General features: G+C 40.7%; 1 protein-coding gene across 1 annotated transcript in view; it reads left to right on the top strand.

Annotated features, from left to right (window-relative positions):
- The window catches only part of itga8 (integrin, alpha 8), a 51,318-nt gene that overhangs the window by 15,244 nt on the left and 13,123 nt on the right, over positions 1-22,951 (top strand). Inside the window, exons 10-20 of the mRNA XM_007572688.2 lie at positions 2,196-2,252; positions 2,370-2,422; positions 2,518-2,723; positions 8,807-9,004; positions 13,813-13,858; positions 13,951-14,058; positions 18,591-18,646; positions 19,690-19,847; positions 19,954-20,085; positions 21,315-21,382; positions 21,849-21,996. Coding sequence (XP_007572750.1) covers positions 2,196-2,252; positions 2,370-2,422; positions 2,518-2,723; positions 8,807-9,004; positions 13,813-13,858; positions 13,951-14,058; positions 18,591-18,646; positions 19,690-19,847; positions 19,954-20,085; positions 21,315-21,382; positions 21,849-21,996 — 1,230 coding nt within the window. The remainder of the gene's footprint in view (positions 1-2,195; positions 2,253-2,369; positions 2,423-2,517; positions 2,724-8,806; positions 9,005-13,812; positions 13,859-13,950; positions 14,059-18,590; positions 18,647-19,689; positions 19,848-19,953; positions 20,086-21,314; positions 21,383-21,848; positions 21,997-22,951) is intronic.

Here is a 22,951-nt window from a genome sequence, read left to right as displayed (position 1 = left end):
ACCAGTTGTGGCACATGACCTACATATGTGTGGTGGCCCTTGTAGGTCTGACTCCAGCTGTAGTCCATGCTTTGAGCTTCTCCTGAAGTCTTTTGAACGGACTGTGACAGTCCTTTCAACCTGCATTAGCACATTTTCCTTCCACTCAACTTTCCATTACTATGCTTGGACACAAGACTGCCAAAAGCTTGTAGTTAACCTTCTTGTAGAGGGCATCAACAATTGTCTGACGGACAACTTTCCTCACTATTTCTCTCTAGACAATAACATAACCATAAATGGAGAACTTTTAATTTCCAAACAATACTTTTATTATTGGTCTCTGTGACATTGTAACATTCTTTTTTAGTAAGAAACTGAATTTTGGGTTTTAATAATATTCCCAAAGTTACAAAATATAAAAGCTTAAAATAATTGACTGTCTCTCAAATGAATCTTTTGGGGTTTTTAAGCTGAATTATTGAAATAAATTACTTGTTCAATGATATTCAAATTTATGGTGAAGCACACAAACGTGAAGACTTCACTTAGTAGAAACATGGCAGGGGCTTCTTAAAAATTGACTGCATTTGGCACTCAAGAGGTTGGCACAAAATGCTGACAGTTTAGACACATTTGAATAAAAACACTGTTGTCACATCTATTTTAATATCAATATGTTTCCCCGAAATGATGTTTGTCCAAATGAATGTAGCTCTGAGTGTTGCTATGTGTTAAATGGCTCTGTTTGTGCATCTTCAGCTTACAATATGTGTTTTCTTATGGGAACGTTTCCCCAGGGCCGACTGTGTCAATCCTCCTTAATGACATAGAGCTTCCGCTTTATTTAGAGGCCACTGACCCCACCTAACCCTCCTAACCCTGTTCTACACACACACACTCACAACCCCTTGACCTGCAGTGCAACCACAGGCCTCACCGCAAACAGAATGCCAGAACAATCTGCCCAGTACAAACATTTCTCCCTGTGCTCACACACAGCAGAGGCGGCTGTGTGTGAGCAGGTAAGCCGCGTTAGAGGCTTGCTGGCTCTGGAACGGCTGTCGGGCCCGATCAGGTTTCCTCTGTGACCAATCCAACAATTGAGACCAAAGGGAAGTTAATTTTCTAGCTATTGATCCGGTGTTTGTGTTTACGCACGATCATCTGTCCGTAAATTTCCGTAAGTCTGCACTGCTTTAGTTCATTTCTGGGAGATCAGTGATTGAGTTAACATGCATCCTCCTGCACACACACACACATGTGTGCGTGTGTCTGTGTGTGTGCGTAGCCTCTGGCTGTCTCCATGTGGTTGTTATTTTAGTTCTTATGAAGGAATTCTTAGCCTCCCCTTTCTGTCTTTCCCTGAAACTGTGGTTAGGATGGGGGTAGTAGAGAGACATGGGGGCAAGGAGGGGGGTAATGCACAAAGGGAGGGGGAGCAGGGAGAAGAAACTTTCAGTTTTATAGAAGCTTTTTTATTACTTTTCTTGAATTAATGTCTGTCATGTGGTTTGAATGTTTGATCCTGAGGGGCAACGATGCTAAAGTCTGGTGTTTTTATGAGTCAAGTCATTTTTTTTATATAACATCAATTCACTGCAGATATCTCTTGCTGACCATTTTACAAGAAAAGCTGGTCCAGTTCATAAACAGAAATATACGACAGGTCAATTAGAGCTGCACAATAAATAACGATGGCAGTCTTCATCAGTGTTAGCAATGTCACAACCGCAACATCCTGTTTGAATGGTGAGTCTTATATTCCTATTTGGACAGCCTCAAGCTGTGCTTGTTTTTCACACTTTATGGTTTTAGTGACTAAAGATACTGAAACTCACAAAGTTTGGAGGAGACATTATGTTATGGTACAGAAAAAAAAAACTATGTGTTAATTATAAACATTGTCATCAAAATGGTCAGTTGTGGTATTGAAATGATACATTTTCCTAATATTGTGCAGCTCTAGTATAAATCCAAAACATTATACACACACATTCAAATTCAATCACATACATCCCAGCATAGATATAATACAATGCAGTCAAATAAATTTTTATAATGACAATTCATAAAAAGTTGCAGTTATTGACTCTGCAGCAACTCCTCGTCTTTCTCACAGTGGGCAGCTGGTTGCCTCAAGTCATTCGCTTTGCAGCAATATCTGATCCCATGCAAGCATCACAGATTCTCACCGTTATGTCTGTTTGTTTCAGGTAGCAATGATCAACTCCTCTAATCTCACCTTCATCCAGAACTTCACAGGAGAACAGGTGGGATCACCATCATCACATCCCCAGACCCAAGAACCTGATACCCTTGTCCTAAAATTGAATTTTTATAGGTTTTTGGTTAAAAACTAAATATTTGTTTCCTTGTCCGTCTTTCAGATGGCCTCCTATTTTGGCTACTCGGTGGCCGTCACTGACTTGAACGGCGACGAGTAAGCAGAGAATTCCCTTTGTCATTTGAAACAAAGGTAATTTCACCGCCGTCCTTGCCTCTGTTCTTGAAAGCCTTTGTTGTATGTCCACCTAGCACGGACGATATCCTGGTTGGAGCTCCCCTCTACATGGAGAGGGAGATGGAGAGCAAACCCAGAGAGGTGGGAAGGGTGTATCTGTACCTGCAGCTGGCTCCACTCAGGTTCTCTGAACCCATTGTTCTCAGTGGTACCTACACTTTTGGACGTTTTGGGACCGCAATAGCACCGCTGGGGGATGTCAACCAGGATGGATATAACGGTATGCTGAAGATATGCTTTCTGATGATGAAAAAAATAAGAGAAATTAAAAAAAAAAAAGGAATCCTATGAATATTTTTCATGTGCTGCTGCTACACATCTGTATGTACGGTTTACGTTTTGCGGCGGTCTTCATAACGAGCACCAGGTTATTTTTCTGTGATCTTGTGACTGTCTGCCTGTTAGTTCTCTGACTGAGGAAATCCTGTCAGGCTCCTTAAATCCTTTCAGCCAATCAGGAAGTGCGGCGATGAAAGGTTCTGCGTGTGCGAACCTTGCTTCATCGTGTGACGACTGCGTTGAAGGCACATATGTTGTGTGTATTGGGGGCTATTTTTACCTCACCAGATGTGGCCTGAGATAGAATCATCTGGGATTTTTTATTTTTTTTGTGCTGCAGCCCAGAGTTCATTCCTCTTGGAAGTGTTTGTTTTATTCTCACGTTAATTAGACAATGACTGACACGCACAAAGCCTGGAGCCCAAACACTAAGACCTGTGGATTGTGCCATTAAAGATGAATGAAGGGAGGTGCATTTGGTCCTTGTATGACATCAGTCCTACTGGTTTATTTTTAATTTACCCATGGGCAGCATGTGTTAAAGTGCATACCGTCCCTTTAAATCCCATTAACCAGCAGATCAATAACCAAGGGATCAATACTGACACTTTTCCTTACTACAAACATAAATCACATCTGCTGCCTGTCAGTCTGGGACACCATGAGGATTTCTGGGAAACAGTTCAGATATGTGCAGGATTTTATAGTTCAGGATTATGGAGTCAACCTAGCAGATTGGTGATTTAGGATTTCTGAAATGTTTTTGTTTTTTCTTGCCACTGTTAAACTACTGTGTTCGTGTACAGTGCTTTTTCGAAAAAGTATTCATTTTCAGATTTTACCACCGTACAGTTTCATCAGGGTTTGTCTGGATTTTATCAGTCCGCAATTTAAATTCTGTATAAATTCAGATGTTCTGTAACGGCATCAGAGGTTTGTTAGAGAACATCAGTGAACTAACAGCATCATGAAGACCAAGGGACACAGCAGAGAAGTCAGGAATAAAGATATTGAGAGGTTAAGAGCAGGGTAACGTTATAAAACAATGTTTCAAGCTTTGAAAATCTCACAGAGACTGTTCAACTCAAAGAGATAAAGAATGGCACAACTTAAGAGAGCTGCAACTCAGGTGAAAGACTTACTTAACAAGTAAACTATTTATCTGGCCAAAACGATGGCATTGTTGAAAGAGAGAAACATGTGGCAAAATGTTCTCCAGTCAGATAAAACCAACATTTAACTCTTTGAAATACATATCAAGTGCCATGTGTGGAGGAAAATGAACTATTCTTCCTACTTTGAGACACAGAAGTAGCAGCAACATGCTGAAAGGGATGCTTTTCTTATGCCAGGATGGGGAAGCTGGTCACAGATGATGGATGTAATTAAATAAAAGGCAATACTGGGAGAAAATCTATTAGTTGTGAATTTGATTCTAGCTTCCGGTATGAATATGTGCTCGTTTGTGAGTATGTGACTAGAAAATACATGTATAAATTAAATTTTACCATTTACAGTCAAAATACTTGAGACTGTGGCAGGAGTTTGCGTCCATAATTGGACGTTTAATACTAAGCAGCTGAAGTGGCACGGTGTAGAGCATAGCATATTCATATGTTACAATGGCCTAATCAAAGTCTAGACCTAAAGTCTAGACCTAAATCCAACAGATCATATCTAGCAAGATTGAAGTAAAATTGCAGTTCACTAACTTCATCCAATCTGACTGACCTTAAGCTGTTCTGGAAATAAAGACCAGAAACATAATACCACAGACATAGTCCAAAAGACTTGGTGCTTTGAATGCTGCTAAAGGTGGCTCTATAAAACATTTAAACCTTTTCTGAATTTATTTGTAAAACATTTGAGACAACTATGTAGTTTTTTCCCCCCACTTTATGTTGGTCTATCACACAAGATCACAGTAAAACACACTGGATCTTATGATCGTAATAAGACAAAATGTGCCGAAAGTTCACAGGGTCACGTGTTCTTTTGCGAGGCACCGTTAAAACCTGCCCTCTGATTTGACCAGGATCGCAGACATTCTTTGTGAAATGACACTGATCTCCCACAGCAACCCCAAAATTCTTCTCGAAAACAGAACCATACCCGTTCTCTGTCATATTTAGCAATATTTCCCCCCACCTCAAGTGTCAGCTGGTAAGCCCTTACAATTTAGCTAATGTAATTTGCCATGTGGCTCCGCTTGTTTATAATTTTCATCCGACAACACCAGCTTTTCCTGTCACCATCGGGTACAGTATATCAGCCTGTTTCAGGCTGTGAGTAAGAGTCTCCTATAGTTTTGGTTTCAGTGATCGCAGTGGGTGTTCTGCTGGATTGTCTGCATTGTGTGGGACGCTGTTGAGCAATACCAATGAGTGACTTTCACATTATTTGAAGACTTTTTTTTTTTTTTTTTTTTAAAGGAGCTTATTATTTTTGTACAGCTATTCAATTATGTACACAATGGCTCACGTAGACATGCAGACTCAGAACACATGAACACACATAGGTTCATTTATACACTTGCATACACACATGGTTGCATTTATCCTCTCTCTACCCCACAATCTGCTTCATGTGGAACCAGTTGTTTAGGCTACGAGAGAGGGGGTCCAGAGACAAACAGGATGTCTAGAGGGATTTTGGACAGTTACAGTACTGATGGGTATTAGAATGTAGGACAGTGCAAAGGAATGGACACTAACAAGTTAAGGAATATATCCCAAAATCTGATTGTATTCTAAAAAAAAATGGATTTTTATCTGAAACAGGTGCTTTTTTTTTTTTTTTTTCAACAATCAGCACTTGGACATTATTTCATTTTCCGTGTTTTAGATAACATCACAGTAATATAACAGTGATGTAAATACTTTAAAGAGCAGACTATCACCTTTACTTTTACTTTTAAGTCCATGTTAGCTGAAGAATTTATCTTTCTTCAATATGCAGGCCTACTATACTGTGGGCTCAAGTTTATATTCAAATCAAACCTGCTTTATCTGAAGCGTTGGATATTTCTGCATTGTTTTTGTCATTGGCTAGTAAAGTTAGAGATTTAGAGCTGATTAAAGGATGTCTTAGTGCAAGTTGAATATGTGACTCCAGGTAAATTTCTCTGACTTATACATCCATTTTGTACCAGCACTTTAATTTATAGCCTGTAAAACATTTTATTGCCCACGTTCTTAGACGTAGAGTTCATGACCGTGCATATATCTAGTTTGTTTTTTTGTTGTATTTTTTAAATTCTGGACAGAAAGTTATTGAATCTCATGTAAAAAAGTTTCTTTAAAAAAAAAAAAACATGGATTAAAAACACATGAAAATTGAAACGAACTAACTAGAGCTAGAATCAAAACAGACAAGACAAAAAGATTACAATGTCAGGCTGTATATAAATGCCAAAGAATTAAAAAATGAGTGATTTGAAGTGTTCAAGACTAAGAGCAGATCTAATGTGGAAGTCGTTCCATCAATTAGGAGCAGTGACAGCAAATGCCTGGTCATTTTGCGATCATTTTGACAGCGTTGTAATTATATTTTCTTACAGAAGACTGTGAGTACTTTAACTTAATTGTTGTCAAAGCAGGTAGGAAAACCTCCGCCTAGCCAGTACAGACAAATCTATGATGGGTAAATAAAACAAAGTGATAAAGTGTGAGGCAAATAAAACATACTCCTGAGCTCAAAAATAACCCACTGAAATCTTCAATCAAAGACAGAAAGATCATCATATCTTCAAGACAGACATATTATAAACATTTCAAGAATGTAAATTCCAGCATTTGTTAGATAAAACGCCCATCCATTTCAGCAGCAGCACTCTCTAGACAAGAAAATAAGATCAGTCTGTGCCTGTGCTATGGAAAGGCAAAAGTATGCAGATCACTGGAATCGGAACGTGAACTGAAGCAACATCATCTGTAGAACATGTGTAGGCTTTGTGCCACATAGCAGGCTTGGCTTTCCATGGCAAGGGGTCACTATTGCTTTTTAACGATTCCAGGGGGGAACGGGAGGCTGAATCCTGCAGCTCACAGCTTATAGTGAGCTCAGACTGAGCCAAGTGCAGAACATTTTGACTGGCCGTTGCTTCACAGCTCAGCCTGACCCGAAGCATGCCGTGAAAGCGAAGCTGTGGTTTTTGAAGGTGAAGATGCGTTAATAAATCACCACGTTGGATTGCAGTCTGTCTGTTGAGAGGAAGAGAAAGACTAAGACACACAGAAACTAAGAGCTGAGAACATGAAATAAAGGCTTGGCACTGCTTCACAAAGGGAAATGGATTGTGTTTATGGCTCCAGAGAGTCGCTACTGACAATGACTTAGAACTCGGCGTTCGAGATGAACATTTAATTATTGAATTTGAATTTCTTTCTAAAGCCATCCCTCAAATTTTTTTGGGAAGCCTCTTAAGAATCCATTAGAGGTAATCTTGCTGAATGTGTTTAAAGTTGAGAAAGCTGCATTTTAAAGCCATGTCAATTTATAACCTTTTGGATATCAAACATTTCTCTGTGTACAAATATCACAGACTTTCCCCGAAGTTTATGTTGAATACTGAAATCAACTGTTACAGCTGTGGCAAAGAAATTTAACAGACTGGCTGAGACTTGTTTCTTTTTAATATCCGGGGTCCCTACCAGCTTTGCACATCTAGAGACATTTCTGCTCATTATCTTTTCCAAAACGGTTCAAGCTCAGTCAGGTTACACGGACAGGGTCTTCTGTACTTTCGTTTTAAGAGACTGGGTGAAGGTCTTAACTTTGACTGAGCCATTTCAAGGCACAAATGCTTAATCTAAACCCGGCTGTGTCTTTAATGCAGACGTCTTGTTGCGATGCAAACTTTGATCCCACAGAAAACGAACCGTACAGAACGATTTCCTGCACGTTTTTCTGCGGGGACAGCATCTTCAGGGCAAAATGCCGTTTTCTGTCATGCACAGGGTTTGCGCAGAGGTCGTAAAGTTCAGTTTTGATCAGAGCATCTTTTCCCACCTGCTTGCTGGTGTCTCTGCCGTGGTTTGTAGCAAACTTGAAAACGGCACCTTCTTCTGACTATCCCTCAACACCAACTTTCTTTTTCACAAATCTCTACAAGGCCGTCTTTGTGGAGGGCACGAATAGTTCTGTCAACGGGTTCTGCTGCCTGAGCTGAGGATTTCTCCATCTCCACTAGAGCTACATTTCCTTTTTGTTCAACAACAAGCCTCTAAGATCTTGACCGGACAGCTGTATTTACACAGAGATTAAATTACACCCAGGTGGACCCTGTAAGTAATATTAGGTGTAAGTATAATGGGTGACTTCAGAAGGAATCTGGTTGCACTGAATTGTTTTAAGGAATATGAAAATAATTGGGGCTATACTTTTCAGATTTTTGTTTGTAATAATTTTGAAAAACATTTTTCTACTTCCACCTATCAATTACGCTCATAAGAAGATACCAACTCAGCCTCTGGTCAGATACGAAAGGTCAGAGCAAAGAATTTAATAACATGCAAAGCAAATAAACATTTGGTGAAGTAACTAAGTAGCCATTCCAAAGTTTGAAAGGTCAAGCTTTTTTTTGTTTTCTTCTTTCCCTTTTCCTCCAACCTGAATGTTTTTTTTTCTTCGCTTCTTGTCTCGGAGGAGCTTTTAACAGCCGTTGATGTCAAAAACATGCATGCGTGTGTGTGTGTGTGTGTGTGTGTGTGTGCGTTTGTTTGTAATACCTTGTGGGGACGATTTTCCTGACATATACTACATTGTGGGGACCAATTGCTCCTTGTGGGGACCGGAGCCTGGTCCCCACGAGGGGAAACCGTGTTTTTGGGTCAGGGGTCAGAGTTAGGGCTAAGGTATGAATTGAGTTTTGGTTAGGGTTAGGGTTAGGTATGTGATGGTTAGGGTTAGGAAAAGGGTAAAGGTAAGGTTTAGGCTGTAGAAATGAATGGAAGTCAATGGAAAGTCCCCACAAAGATAGCAACACAAACGTGTGTGTGTGTGTGTGTGTGTGTCACCCCTCAGACGTGGCAGTGGGCTGTCCGTTCGGAGGCGAGGACCGCGGAGGCAGAGTGTTGATCTTTAATGGTAATAGAGACGCGTCTGCACGAGGCCTGACCCTGAGCCAGGAGCTGCGAGCCTCCAGGACGCCCGGCGGCGGTCTGCCAGGGTACGGCTTCACTCTGAGAGGAGGCCAGGACCTGGACGGCAACGAGTATCCTGGTAAAAGTTCAACAATTCAATCCCTCTCCTTCTAATCAAACTTCCTTCTTTAGCTCACGTTCTTTTCACAGTTTCATCTTCCTCACCTCCACGTTTCATGTCCATGTTCTCCCACTTTCTATCTGCTGAAGTCATCAGAAGGGGGCACGGGGGATGTTTGCCATGAGCTGCTCCCGCATCCATGCTTTAGGGATTCACAGGACTCAAGAAGGAGAGAAAGTAGAACAACACATTATCTGCATGTTCTGTCTACCTGACATGCAAAAGGCTGCATGCAGCAAAATCCCTGCTTTATATGCCACCCACATCTTCACCTTCACAAATATGTAAAAAGGTTACACCCGATTTATAAAACTAACTAAGAAGTGGGTCATTTTTCCCAGCTATTTGTGTCCACGAGTTGCAGGCTCACAATAAAAAGTATCCAAATAAAGCAGATCTGTAAAAATCAGCTTTACTACGTTATTTTCCACCTAATTTGGAGTCATTCTTCTCTCAGCATTACTTAAGCTGTGTGAGTCCCACTTTAACCCAATTTAGGCTGAAATGAAGAATTTGTTTAGCTTTTTTTCCCCCTTTTCCTTTTCTTTGCCCCCCGCTTTCCTTCCTCCTTTTCCTTCCCATTTGCCTATGAAAACAGATTTTCTTCACTCCACAAACAGGATATTGGGGAGAAAACACACACACACGCACACACACACACACACACATTCACAAGTATCGTTGGACTCACACGAGCGTTGAGCGTGTGCAGGGCACCAGGTCCCAGTCAGACCTGCACAGGCCTACTGCAAATCAGATTCAAACTTTTGCTGGTGGAAACCCACCGGGAGAAATAAGCTGAAACTCACGGGTGGTGGAGCTTTGGGCCAACACACACGCACAAACACACAATCATACACTGCATGCGCCGTCTGTCATTAGATAGATATTTAATGGAAGTGCTACACATGCACTCTTTGTGTCGCTTGCAGGAGAGTAAAGTCACACGCACACACACACACGTTCAAAGGAGCTGAGGGTGTTTGATCAGCGTCACAAGGGGCCTGCACAGGCGTCTGGGAGGCCTGCACGAGCCACCATATGCTCCCATTAACATTAAATGTCATTAGTTTACTGGAGAAGGAGACGGAAGTTGATGACTAAGCTCCACTTTTAGCTTTAATGGACTATGAATCCCCAAATTACATCATGCCTTTGAACTTGCAAAACAAAACAACAAAAAAGTGATCTGGAAGAAAAGGTAGCAGACAGAATTAGACCGTGCGCTAAAAAGTACACTGACTAATAGGAAGCCTAATTACGAACCAAGATGAGGAGTTTTGAGTTAAATGTTGGCGGGAGTCGTGCCTCTTCGGTTCCAGGTTAAAGGTCAAAAACAAGCAGTGTTTCACCTTCCAATCTCAACAGTTTGTTGAAAAGGGAACAGACATACCAGATCATTTTTATTTGATGAGTATGGAGCCAAAGGGTAAATCAGTTGGCTGTTCAATTAGTTGCAAAAGTTTTCACACCCTTTAAAAGAAATAAAAATAATAAAAAAAAAAATCAAGACAAAACACCAAACTCCACTGTGTTGCATTTTCAGCTTTCTAAAATAATGGCCTATGTCATTTTTTGTCAAAAGGGAGTTAGCAAAAAAAAAAAAATCACTTTTGGTAAAATTGACTTAGGCTATTATTTTAGCCCAAATTAGATGTATTATCTCCTACATTTGTGTCACAGTATGACACTTTGTGCAAGCAGCTGTCGTCCATTTTTTCCCCCCAAAACTTCGAAAGCTCAGCCAAGATGAGTGGACAGCATCTGTGAGCAGCTCTACAGGAACGGGAACCCCGGTTTTAGGTTTTTCCTCCAAGATTAATGAGTATTTAGCTCCATCCATCTTTGCTGCAGAAGAAAAAACTTTTCCATCATGTTTCATTGTGAGGCTTTTACTTCATTCATTGCAATAATACAGTATTAAACCATATGGTTGCTTCATTAGCGTGTGTATTTTAGTCTTCCAGACAAAACAATCTTTAACTAAACCAGCCGTATAGTGTTACCCCTCTGCATGGTTTGATTCCTGCTTTTGAGACTGAAATAGGTACTACAAGCAAACAAAATATTTGAAAGGTTCGCAAATCCAAGAATAAAGAAATCATTAGCTTCTCTTTTTTTAACCGCTAAGGGCCGTCGGCCCTCAGGCTTCCCTCACCAAGGCCGGTCTCCCTGCAGCCAAGCAGGCAGTTGCAGCAGACATCCAGTGACAGCTTGACAGTCTGTCTAAACTCAGAGAGGAAGATGTGTTTTTCTTCAGTCCAGGAAAGACACCATCAGCTAAAGCAGTCTAGTTATCCAGAATGATCCTCCTGTACCCGTCAGTTCTATAAAGGTGTCGCGTATCTGCGTGTGGAAATACAAGCTCAGTCGTAGAAACCCCACAAAAACAACAGCATTTGTGCAAGGAAGCAGAATTTATAAAACAAGGAAACATGGAATTTGAGCTGATTTAGCTTTTCAATCATCCACGCGCACACTTATGCTCTCTAACACACACTTAACCCCAAAACCAGTTTCATGTCATGCAGAGTTACATGAGCAAACATGAGAGTTAGATCAGGGAGAAAATACATCGGTCAAGTCGACATATTTGTGGCAGGAGTTGAGCTACGTGGTTTCAGAAGTACAACGGTAAGATGGACTGAGGTATTTGGACGATGAGGTGGGTCTTCTTCCACACCTTTCCTCTGATGACTTTAGCAGATTGTGGTTTTAAGGCAGAGTTTCAATTTGTTTTCCCGTCATTCCTCCCTCCTTCTCTTTCTGCTCTGCTACTCCCAGTTTTCTGAAAGCGCTGTAAAAAGGAAAAACTCATACAAAACTTGAGGTTCTTAAAGCTGCTGTTTATAATTTTTGAAAACAATTTAGCTTCTGATGAAGGAGATGCAAGTTTTCTGAGTCCTCTCCGAACATTTGTTTGGAACATCAGTCCAGGTTGTATGGGTCAGCCATGGTCCAGTCCCAGACTGGAAAACAGCAATGATCTAACATTCATATCTTATTTATATACCTTAAAATGATGTCGAACAAACGTAAACGTATAGTGCATTAATTCTATTGTTATTTCCTGCCCTAAATAGATACTTTTCTGATAATTTAATTAAATGTAAAATATTTTTATTAATCCCAGAGGGAGAATAAATTTTGTATTTCGTATTTGAAGTTTCTTCAGAGTCGCTGTAAATGGTGTTAGCTGTCAGCAGGAAGGATCACCTGTAGCAGTCCATATTGCAGCTACTTTAAATAAGCCTCTGACTGAATACAGTGTTGCACAACAGTCTCCACATTCTCTGTAATCTTCATTTGATGAATCTCCAGAGATTCCAGAAGCAGTCTGCATTACAGGACCAGCCTTCTGCATCACCTTGTTTGGCCTTTTTATTCCACTGGCTCTGATGCTGCACGATGATGTAGTGGCTTTTTAAGCCTAAAAATAGGCTAGGATAAAAAAAAATTAAAAAAAGAAAAAACAACATAGCTGCACAGTTCATCGTGATAGCAGCTGACATAAAGTCGGCCACAGTGGACCAAAAACATGTATCGGAAGCAGAGATGCCTGACCCTGACCAGATAACGTCGATCAGACCAGATCATGCCTGGCTCTAACACACGCATGCACACACACACACACACACACACGCAGTCATAGAACAACTTACATAGGAACGTAGTGCACTCCAGGGGGAAAGGGACAAGGCCTGAATGTTTACTGTTGTGGTTTCAGGGGGACTCATTGACTGCAGCCAAAGGCAGAAACAGATGTGTTTCTCATAGATTCAATTAGTCTTGTTCCTTCTAAATGCACAAAGGGAGAAGTCACAGCAATTGGCAAGCACGGTCTGCAAGAGTACACTTCGACGCTCGCTCCCATCCTCCTGAGGAGCGTTGCTAATAGGTTTTATGCTAAGCGAGTACAGATTTTAAATAATGAAATCACAAATACATGGCTTGCATTTTTTTCTTTCTAAACAGAGGCAGCTCTAAAATATAAGAAACTATTTGGTAACGAAATCTCAGCTGATTTCTCCCGTGCAGCATAAAGTTACGGTGTTTTTCTCAGGATCACACAGCTTAACTTCCTGCTGCATCTGGCAGCGACGGCTTGTATCCATTAAGTGGCTCTTTTCTAGTTTCACATTGTTTTAATCAGTGCGTGTGTGTGCGTGTGCATGTGTGTGTGTATGTGTGTGTGGCTTAAATTGGTATGTGTCCCCTGACCACATCCATTAAATGCCGTCTCTATTTTAAACTTTGGGAGCCAATTAAAATCATGTGTTCATCACAAAGCCCATGAAAACAAATAAAAAATCACACATAGATGAGATCTGGTGCTGCTTACAATTTGGAGTCCTCGCAGCGCGGGATGTTGGGAAATGTTGTTGTTTAGCAAACTGTGATTGGGGCAAGTGAACTTGGGCCTGGTATGCAACGTGCGGTCCGCTCATGTCTCGCAAGGAATCGTATGCTCGCTATTAAAAAAAAAAAAAAAAAGAAATGCATGATTATTTTTTGTTTCATTATTGAGCTCTGTTTTAAAAAAAAGGGACCAGGAATGAAAGAAAATGCAAAAGGATATCAAAGGGTCAGCTCTGCATCTCAGTTGGAGTGTGTGTGTGTTTGAATGTGTTTATTACATGCTGTGTCTGTGTTTGATGAAGATTGCTGGAGACCTTAGAATTAGTCCCATGTGTTGCATTCTTTGAAGCTTACTGTTTCCCCCCCCTCCCCTCTTCTTTCCTTGCTTTCCCTGTGTCTCTGTGAAGATCTGATCGTAGGGGCGTTTGGCGCGGGAGAAGTCTCGGTCTACAGGTACAGGTTTCAAAAACAAAAATGCTACTTTTTGTCACGTTTGTGCTCCTTGTTTCATCCTCCTGAAAGTCTTTCGCTTTGCACGTGTTCAGGTCTCGAGCTGTCGTGTCAGTGGAAGCTACGATGAGCCTGACGCCCAGAATCCTGAATCCTGATGACCGGCAGTGTCTCCTGCCTCACACTAATAACATGGTTACCTGGTAAAATCACCTTCTGTGTTTCCATTTTATAATTTCACTAGCACATTTTCCTTTATCTGCACCTGTGTAAATATATACAGAAAAGGTATTCAGACTTTTTCACATTTTGTTAGATTGCAACCATAAACTTCCATGTATTTTAGTTTACTAAAGGTTTTGCCCATTTTTCTTTGCAAAAAAAAAAAAAAAAAAAAAAAAAACTTGAGCTGCTAACAAGGAAGACTGTATTCACAAATTAGGTTGCTTCTAACATTGCATGCCACACTTTTCAGATTTATATTAGCAAAACATTTTGAGCCAATGTATCCCTTGTCCTTCAACACCACAATTATAATAAAATACATTGACACTTGTGTTTGTAACAGCTAAATCTGAAGCTGAAGGGGTAAAATGGAGAGCTTGAGTTGTCACGCATTTAATGAACATGAAAAAAAAAAAACGTAAAAATTTTCTGTACTTTTGATCGCTACCTGATCCGCTAACTAATTTTTATTTGGGGAATTATTTCCTTACTCCTCTTCTGAATTGGCAATCAGCCACACTTTAAGTTTATCCCCATTCCTGTTTTGTTTTATGTTGTTCCTTGTTATTTTGCACTCAATTTCAGTTTGGCAACAAAGGTCAAAATTCAATCTTTTGTTGGTATTAGTAACACTGAGAGGCTGCTGGAGTCTCAGGAGAGACTAAGGATATAGAAACACAGACAGAGTTGCCAAACTTCGGCGTTGTATGTAAATGCTAAACGTTTTTTTTTGTTTTTTTTTTTCAGTTCTTCAAGTTTACTTTAGCACAGATTAGGATTTCAGGTTCACCCTTGTGATCAGATAAGTTAAATTAGCTTTTCAAGGCCAGAAAGCTTGTCAGATCGAATGCCTTTTCATTTTTGAATATCTATTTATAAAGGTCTGTCCTTCTCTAAATACACCCCACTGACAACGTCCTCTGGTTCTGTTTAACAAAACATCTGATGTGTCAGTTTATTTTTGGGCTGCTCTTTCTCGACAAAGACATTCTCTTCTGATTGACCTTTTCACATTGTTTAAAACAAAATTACCAAAAAGGAACTCTACGCCAGCGTCGCAATGCGGAAATACACAAACGCTGGTCATAACAGAATGCTTTCCTCTTGGAGGAAATCAAAGCAAAGCGATTGCCCAGTGGTGCGGACAGGAACCTCTGTTGCATTGCTTTGTAGGCTCCACTGCACTCAGGTGGGGACATGATAAATTTACAACCGCCTAATGGAGAAAACAGCAGCAAACAAAAACGGTTGCTGTGCTGCAGCATAGCAACCGGTTTTATACTGATGAGGATTTTCAACAAGAGGAGGTCACTCAGTTGGAGTCTTATGGGTTTTTTTTTTTCTTTCTTTTGAAACAAAGTCCCCCTCTCCCCCACCCCAGTTTATCTATTAAAAGAGACACAATGGACATTGTAACCTGATTAGGTTACATGTCCAGTTTTAATACCCTCTTAAGCTAGTCGTGTCTGCGGAGGTAAAAGAAAGCAAAAAAGAGCTCAAATCCTAAAACAAATATAAAGCTACTGAGCCCCACTGCTGCACTGAAACTCATATCTGGTGCAGAAATCGTCCTGCTCGAACTGCACCCTAAAACAGTATGAAATATGCTCTTTCAAAAATCACACTCACATAGACAGATGTAAGAAATATTTCGCCCCTGGGCACTAAACGTCTGCCATCAAGCCAAAGACTGCTTGTCTAATTCTCCAATGCAATAACGAAGCAGCCCTGTGGACGGAGCCGACTCGTATATCCTGAAAACTCAGATTTATTGGACTCTGCAATTATTTTGAGACTGCATAATTCTGTTTTGAGTATATCATTGTTCGTGTGGGTGGCAGACTGGGTTTTTTACACCCCTTGGCCTGAGTTTAGATTAAAGGAACCAGTCGAAATGTTCCCGCTGTTTGGCCACTGCCTGATGTTGGTCCTGAAGTACTGGCGCTGGAGCCGCTGAACGAGTGTTTGGACGAGAGACGTTGGGCTTGGCTAGTTGCCACAGTGGTTTTTCTGTGGCGCTGTGTGAGTATTGGCAGCGAGCGGGAAAGGAACTGGGTTTGAGTTGGATCAACAAAAAGCGCTAAGCTGTGTAAATTTTGTCAAAATGAAATTGAGTCTCCTTAAATAAATTGCTATAGTCTTTATCAGCTTGGGGACATTTCTGAGGACTTGAAGCCGCACAGTAAGAAATATCTGCCACATTGTAAAGCATATGATTTCCTGACAAGTTCAACTGTTTTTAACCCTGGAAGTCATTAAAACAAAAGCTGGCTGCTGTTCTGTATATGTCAGTGCACTTCTAAGGTTCTTTAACCATTTTGGCGGGGAAATATCCCTCCTTTTCCTAGATTAAAGTGCAAAATGAGACCTTTTTTTTTCCCCAGGCAAAGTCTGGCATTTTCCAGATAACTTACGTCCTTTTGTAGACGTATGGAAGCCTTTGAAATGTTTTCATCTTTTCAATAGCAGGAGCATAATTTCACTAATAACTAAAAAAAAAAAAAAATCCGATTTGTTAGTTCCGTACAGCCATGTGCACGGCCTTGTAATACGGCTTTACAAACTGTGCACTTGAAAATACGTCATTATTTTTATAATATCACTCCCGTTAAAAGACAGCGTCCATTGGACCGACTGGTTTCGGAACCTGACAGGATATGGGACGGTGTCTGACGGTGACATCTACCAAGTTCCTCCTGATCGTCACGCTAAGACTGTGTGAGGGTTAAAAGAGGCCACTGTGGTTGCATGGCTGGCTGAGGGTGCGGATGACAGCACACCAAGATGTGTTGAGTTTACTCAGTGACTCTGGCACTGCTCATTAATTAGGACTCTAATGCTTTATTAGGACCATTTAAATTATTTTACAAGTACCATTTCAAGCTGTGTTTCTGAGAAATATTGTGCTTTTCTGAAAAACTGCCTCACATTTCCAGCCAGTATTTTTCACATACTGACTGTGGTCAGGATTCAGAACGCAAGATTTTTGCAAGTTCTCCACCAAAAAAATACTTCCTCGTAACACCAGCTTGAGAAGTGATGATTTTCTTCTCCTTTGTTTCAGAAAAATATGCTGAGTTTCAAATTACACTTTTTACAAAACTTTTTTTTCCCTTGGAGGACAATGCTTTGCTCGGTGATCTTAATATAATAGTTTGACATGAGACCCGCACCTGGAGCTAAATGGAGAGATAAAAGTCTGCCAGCGAAAGGGAAATTGTTAAGTGAGTAATTACTTGAATTAGAGCCAGTTAAACTGGAAAAGAAATTGTTTGGTGCAACGCATTGTCTGGCCTCCTTAAGTATGAAAAGTGCATACACCTGCCAAATAACTGCACCCAGATCCAAAGGAAATGCTGGACCTAATAAAGAGTGAGAGAGTCACAAAGCAAGCAAAAGCACTCTGAGAGAAAAAAAAAACAAAACAAGACTTTAACTATATCTTTATTGACTAATGCGGCAACAATACGTCCTTGTCTGAGCAAAAAAAAAAAAAAAAATAGCTCTGTAATCCGATTTCATAGTGATGTATGTATGTAGTTGTGTGTGTCGTCTGGAGCAGACTCGGCTCTGCAGAGAGAGATTTACTGTAAAGACCGAGAGCCGTCTCGAATCGTGTAGGATGGTGAAGCGCAGATGCATTTCGGGGAAAATTGCATACAGTAATGACTAACCTGGGGGTCATTTTTGTGCAACATGCACTTAAATGTGACACACAGCCTTTATTAGAGTCACACACTCCCACAACTGAAGCACACACATTCATTTAGATAGCACATGTTAAACAAAAACACAACCACCTGGAAAGGTAGTTTTTTTTTGTTTTTTTTTAGAACCAATTTGATGTTTTGTCACATTAACTCTCATTCACAACAAACTCATTTTAACAACTGATTATCGCCATTATTGTGTTATTGGAATGGAAATCCCAATTATCAGTAAACACGCTCATATCCACAACATCTGCAACCTGGTTGTTCAAAACCTTCCCGACACTGAAACACACTCTCAGGTGCCAGTTCTGAAACAAAACCTGCATGAGGTCATCTGCTTCGTTGCAGCAAGTTACACCCGTGAGATCCTCCAGATTACTGCATTTTAGCAGTGTAGATCCCCCCCCTGTGGGAGGCACTTTCCTGTTGTTGATTAAGGAGGTGATAACGCACTAAAAAACACACTTACACATGGCTTAACAAACATTAGGAAGAGGAAATGCAGAAATGTTTCCCAGTCTCCCATGTCTGCGTGTCTAATAGTAGGGCCTCCACGGTGATTCCTATTGAACCCTGGAGAAAGAAAGAAATGAAGAAATGACTCGTTTAGAAACAGCTTATTTACTCAGTGCGTTGCTTTTTCAATTCGCGTTATGCTAGAAACGTAAGAAATAAATTAAAGCACTCAATTTGTTGAGCACAGTGCACCTGTACCTGCAGAAAGTCAGTTCTGATTTAAATAACTTGGAAGAGTTCCTCAATTTATTCAAATCACATTTTTCTCTTCTTCCCTCCAGCCTGAAGGTGGATGTGTGTGCAGCAGTAAGTGGAATGGGGATTCCCAGCAATGTAGGTAAGCACCTGTACACAAGATTAAACTTCGACAGTGAGGAAGAGCAATAGTCAGATCCGTTTTACCGAAGCGACTGCATCCATTCCAGTTTGATGGAGAAAAAGGCAAAATGAGAGTACGATAAACCCGAAACCCCTCTTTGATGTTGTAGTAATGTTTGATCCATCAGAAAAACCTGAAAATAGTTTCATAACACTTAACTTAGATTTACTTACTTACATTTTGTCGCTTTGCAACAACAGCTTTTAGTGTGTTTTAATTTGGACTTCATGTGACAGACCAACACAATTACTAGTGCCTAATTGTAAAATGAAAAAAAAAAAAAAATACACTGTTTAGAAATTGTTTAACAACATATTTTGTGTACAGATTTTCCACTGAAGCCAGTAGCTATGAGAAATCCTCCAATTGGCATTGAATCAAGTGCAGTCATTCAGTCTCGGTATAAATACAGCTGGGAGGTTTGTTAGAAGTCATTAGTGAGTAAACACAATGCAGATCATCGTGAATACATATTTATATGTTTATAAACGGTGACGGCAACACCATGCAGTGTGAAGCTTTTTCTCAAGCAGGATCAGAGAAGCTTGTCAGAATTCACAGAAAGAAGAAGAAACAGACTCGGTACGACAGAGACTCAATGCGACAGTTCCGCGGTTTTCACACAGATGCAAATCCGGTAGAGGCATTCCCCGAAAAGCTTGTGTTTGTGGTTGCAGTGAAAAAGTAGAGCTGTCATTTGTTTTCTCACAGCACCGTGCACACTGTTCTTTTCAGGCTCTAATGTTGAAAAGCATCTTTCATTAATATGCACTGCTTTGTTTTGGTCCATTAAATAAAAATCCACTGACGTTTGTGGATGCAACATGACAAAATGTGCAAAAGTTGACAGGGATCCAACACGAACACATTGACAGTGAAGAGGTGTGTTTCTTTTACTGTAAGAATATCTGTATGCACCACTATTGTTGTGGTGTAGCTGTCATTAAGTCCAGTTATCCGAGATCTGAATCCTTCCTCTTCTGTTGCCATCATCTGTTCAGATCTAAAAGCGGAGCTGCATCTGGATTGGCTGAAAGGCACGAGGGGCGGGGTTAAGAGAGTCCTCTTCTTAGACACCCAGCAGGCTCAGCACTCAGGGCTCGTCAGGCTCGGTCAAAGTCGCCCACGGGGATGTCTGAGCTACGAGATTTATCTGAAGGTGAGCAAATCCCACAGCAGCACGCACGTAGAATGTTAAATTTACTAGTTTAACCACTGCAGTGATAATTAAAGTTCATATTACTTTCGATTCTGTCGCTTCGCAGGAGGAGGACGAGTTCAGGGACAAGCTGACCCCCATTGCACTGGCCCTGAACTACAGCCTGGCCCCACCTTCTAGTGACAAAACTCTCCCTCCTATCCTCAACCAGTACAGCAGCACCTTCCTGCAGGAACATGTGGGTGGAGAATCTGTGGACAAGCACAACATAAGGCTTTTTCGTTCAGCGTAAAATGCTCTCCAGGAAAAGCTTATTGCTCTGTGGCCCACCAATTAAACTTTAGATGATGATTAGAAAACCAATAGTAGGGTGTCCACATAATCATCGAGTCAGTGCTGACATGCTTTTTTTTAAGATGCTCAACCCGTGAAATGATTTAGATTATAAAAACCCTGATGTGCCTGTTTTTTTTTTTATATATTCTGAGCTCCAGCCTGTCGTGCAACACATGAAATTATCCGCAGCCGCATAAAAATGCTGCAAAAATTACACGTGAACCAACTTTAAATGATATAACAGCTCAAACCTGTTACCGATAAACTCTATGATGGCTAAGGACATGATCAAGACATGGCCTGCTGTGCAACAAAACCAACAGGAGAAAATTTTAGACATGCAAGCTGATGAAACGTAAGCCCTCCTTTGATTGCTCTGTAACAAACTGGATGTGTTCAAATAAACACTGGGAGCTTCTACATTTCCCAGAGCCTGAGGTTTGGCGAGCAGATTTGATTGAACTTCTAAAGAATATTCGTCCACCTGTTGATTACTTAATCTTAATTATTTGAAAAACACAGATTTCTCTGTTTGTAGGTTGGCTGTAATTTGCACGACTCCACCATCAATTACGTCTCGACTTTTTGTGTTTCTTCAACACCCGCTGATGAAAGTTACGAAGACTTTCTTAGCTTTTTACGAACAAATTAGTCAGATTGTCGGGTCGAAAGACAATCCGAGAAGTTGACGTGTGCATGTTCAGACACATCTCCACGGATGATTTTGTCTACTTTTTGTTTCGTGATAAAATCTAAAGAAACGATTCTCATACATTATGAAGTACTGGGCATGTGTTTAAAAAAATGCCCATGAACTGTTCTTACAGTGGCTATTAAGTTTTGCATGTAAGGCAACCATATTGGAAAAAAGTTAACATTTCTGTTAACTTTTTCATCTTTAAACTTGGTCATTTTAAAGAAAAACGAAAAAGTTACTGTAAATACCACTAAGTGTGTACCAAGAGACTAATACAGTTTTTTTTTGTTGTTGTTGTTTTAACATAGTATTTTTATCTCTGCTAGCACATATTTGCTCAGTATGGTGATGCTTGACAAAAGTTAGTGAGAAAAGTTTGAGAACCACATGTCCAGAGTTACCTGAAACATTTTCCCATAACCTCTTCTTCCCAGGCTTACATCCTGCTGGACTGCGGCGATGACAACATATGCATCCCCGACCTGCAGCTCTCCGCCAGCATGTAAGACTTGAACAGTCACGCCCTCTGACCCCAACCTGCAAACGCTCAGCAGTTAGACATCCCAAGAACAGGCACACAAGAAAGACAAGCCAAAAGAAAAGACAGAATATCTGCTGTTCCTCAACCAACGAACAAAGTTTACATTGAACCTGCTCACATTTTGGTCCTTTTTAACCTGTGAGAGATTTTGCGTGCGCACGTGTGTGTGAAACAGCCTTCTCTGTATAGTGTTTCCAGCTGTACGGCATCTCCATGGCAGCCTTATATAAATATCCTCTCACCGGCCAGTGACTAACGTATACAGGCTCACGCACTGTTGGGGGAGTGGGGTGGTGGGGGGTGTTGCATTCCTTTGCAGCTGATTGCACATTAACTCCAGTCCTAAAAATGACAAATGCAGTAATTTGCTTCTTTTTGTCCATTTTTGTCTCTGTGTGTGCACTGTTGTCTCGACGCGCAATTCCAGGGATCGCTCAGAGTTGGTGATTGGAGACGACAATCTGATCATGCTGACCATCACCGCAGCGAACCGCGGGGAGGGGGCCTACGAGAGCGAGCTGCACACGCTGATACCACCAGAGGCCGACTACATCGGAGTGGAGCGCAGGGTGGAGGTAGGGACTCGGGATCAGAAGCTTACATGCACTCATCGCAGACATGATGTTTTAATTTTGAACTGGGTGCACAGGTGAACACACACTTCTGTTGGGTTGAATTTCCCAAAGCAAGTTGCAGAGAAGCCGGAAACTTTTGTTGTTGTTGTTGTTTTTTAGCAGTCACCGAGTTTCTGCCGCGTTTCAGGCTTGACCTCTGACCGGTCTTGTTCTTGGTTCAGATGTCGCTCTTAAAGATTCTCCACAAATTGCTAATTATTGAGCTGAGTTCAGTTGGATGTTGTGTTAGCCTGCTTTCAGTTCTAATGTTTGTTTGGTATACTTTGTAACATCCAGTTGTTTCCATGTTTCGAACATTTAACTGTTTGCCTGAGGTAACGTCCAAGAATTTTGGAGGTAGAGAAACAAACCCTCGGCATGATGCTACCATCACCATGCCTTCTGCTAGAATTTTCTTAAGTTTAAAAATCTCAATCTCAATCATATTTTTGCTATGCATACACCTTCATATTCGTCTCATCCGACTCTAAAACCTTTTTCCAGAAGGTATTTTTCTCCATTTCCCTTCATTAGCAGTAATTTTGACGTCTCGGCATACCAACAGTGCAGTGATCTTACACACAGAATAAAGCAACTTTTTGAACGGATGAATCAGACTAGCTTTATGATTTCGGAAAGGATCTAAGATAAACTAAAATAAAACAGATATATACCTTCTTTAAAAGTGGGTTCCTTATCAAGAAACAAAAAAAAGAAAAAGAATGAACTCTTCTGTCAAGAAGTTGGCTATGAAAAGTGTTTGATTTCTCATCTATATATTAAAATGACTTGTATGAATATATATGAGCCTCTATGTACGGTTTTAAACCTATGACAATAAGACACAGTCAGAACTAAAATGCAACTTGTGCATCCAGTTTTTCTTCTAAATATTCTCTGAGTTAGTCTTATCTCT

This window comes from Poecilia formosa, unplaced genomic scaffold (genome assembly GCF_000485575.1).
Source record: "Poecilia formosa unplaced genomic scaffold, Poecilia_formosa-5.1.2 Scaffold306, whole genome shotgun sequence".
NCBI classification, from domain to species: domain Eukaryota; kingdom Metazoa; phylum Chordata; class Actinopteri; order Cyprinodontiformes; family Poeciliidae; genus Poecilia; species Poecilia formosa.
Note: the sequence above shows the minus strand (reverse complement) of the source record. Positions and strands in the feature narration are given on the sequence as shown.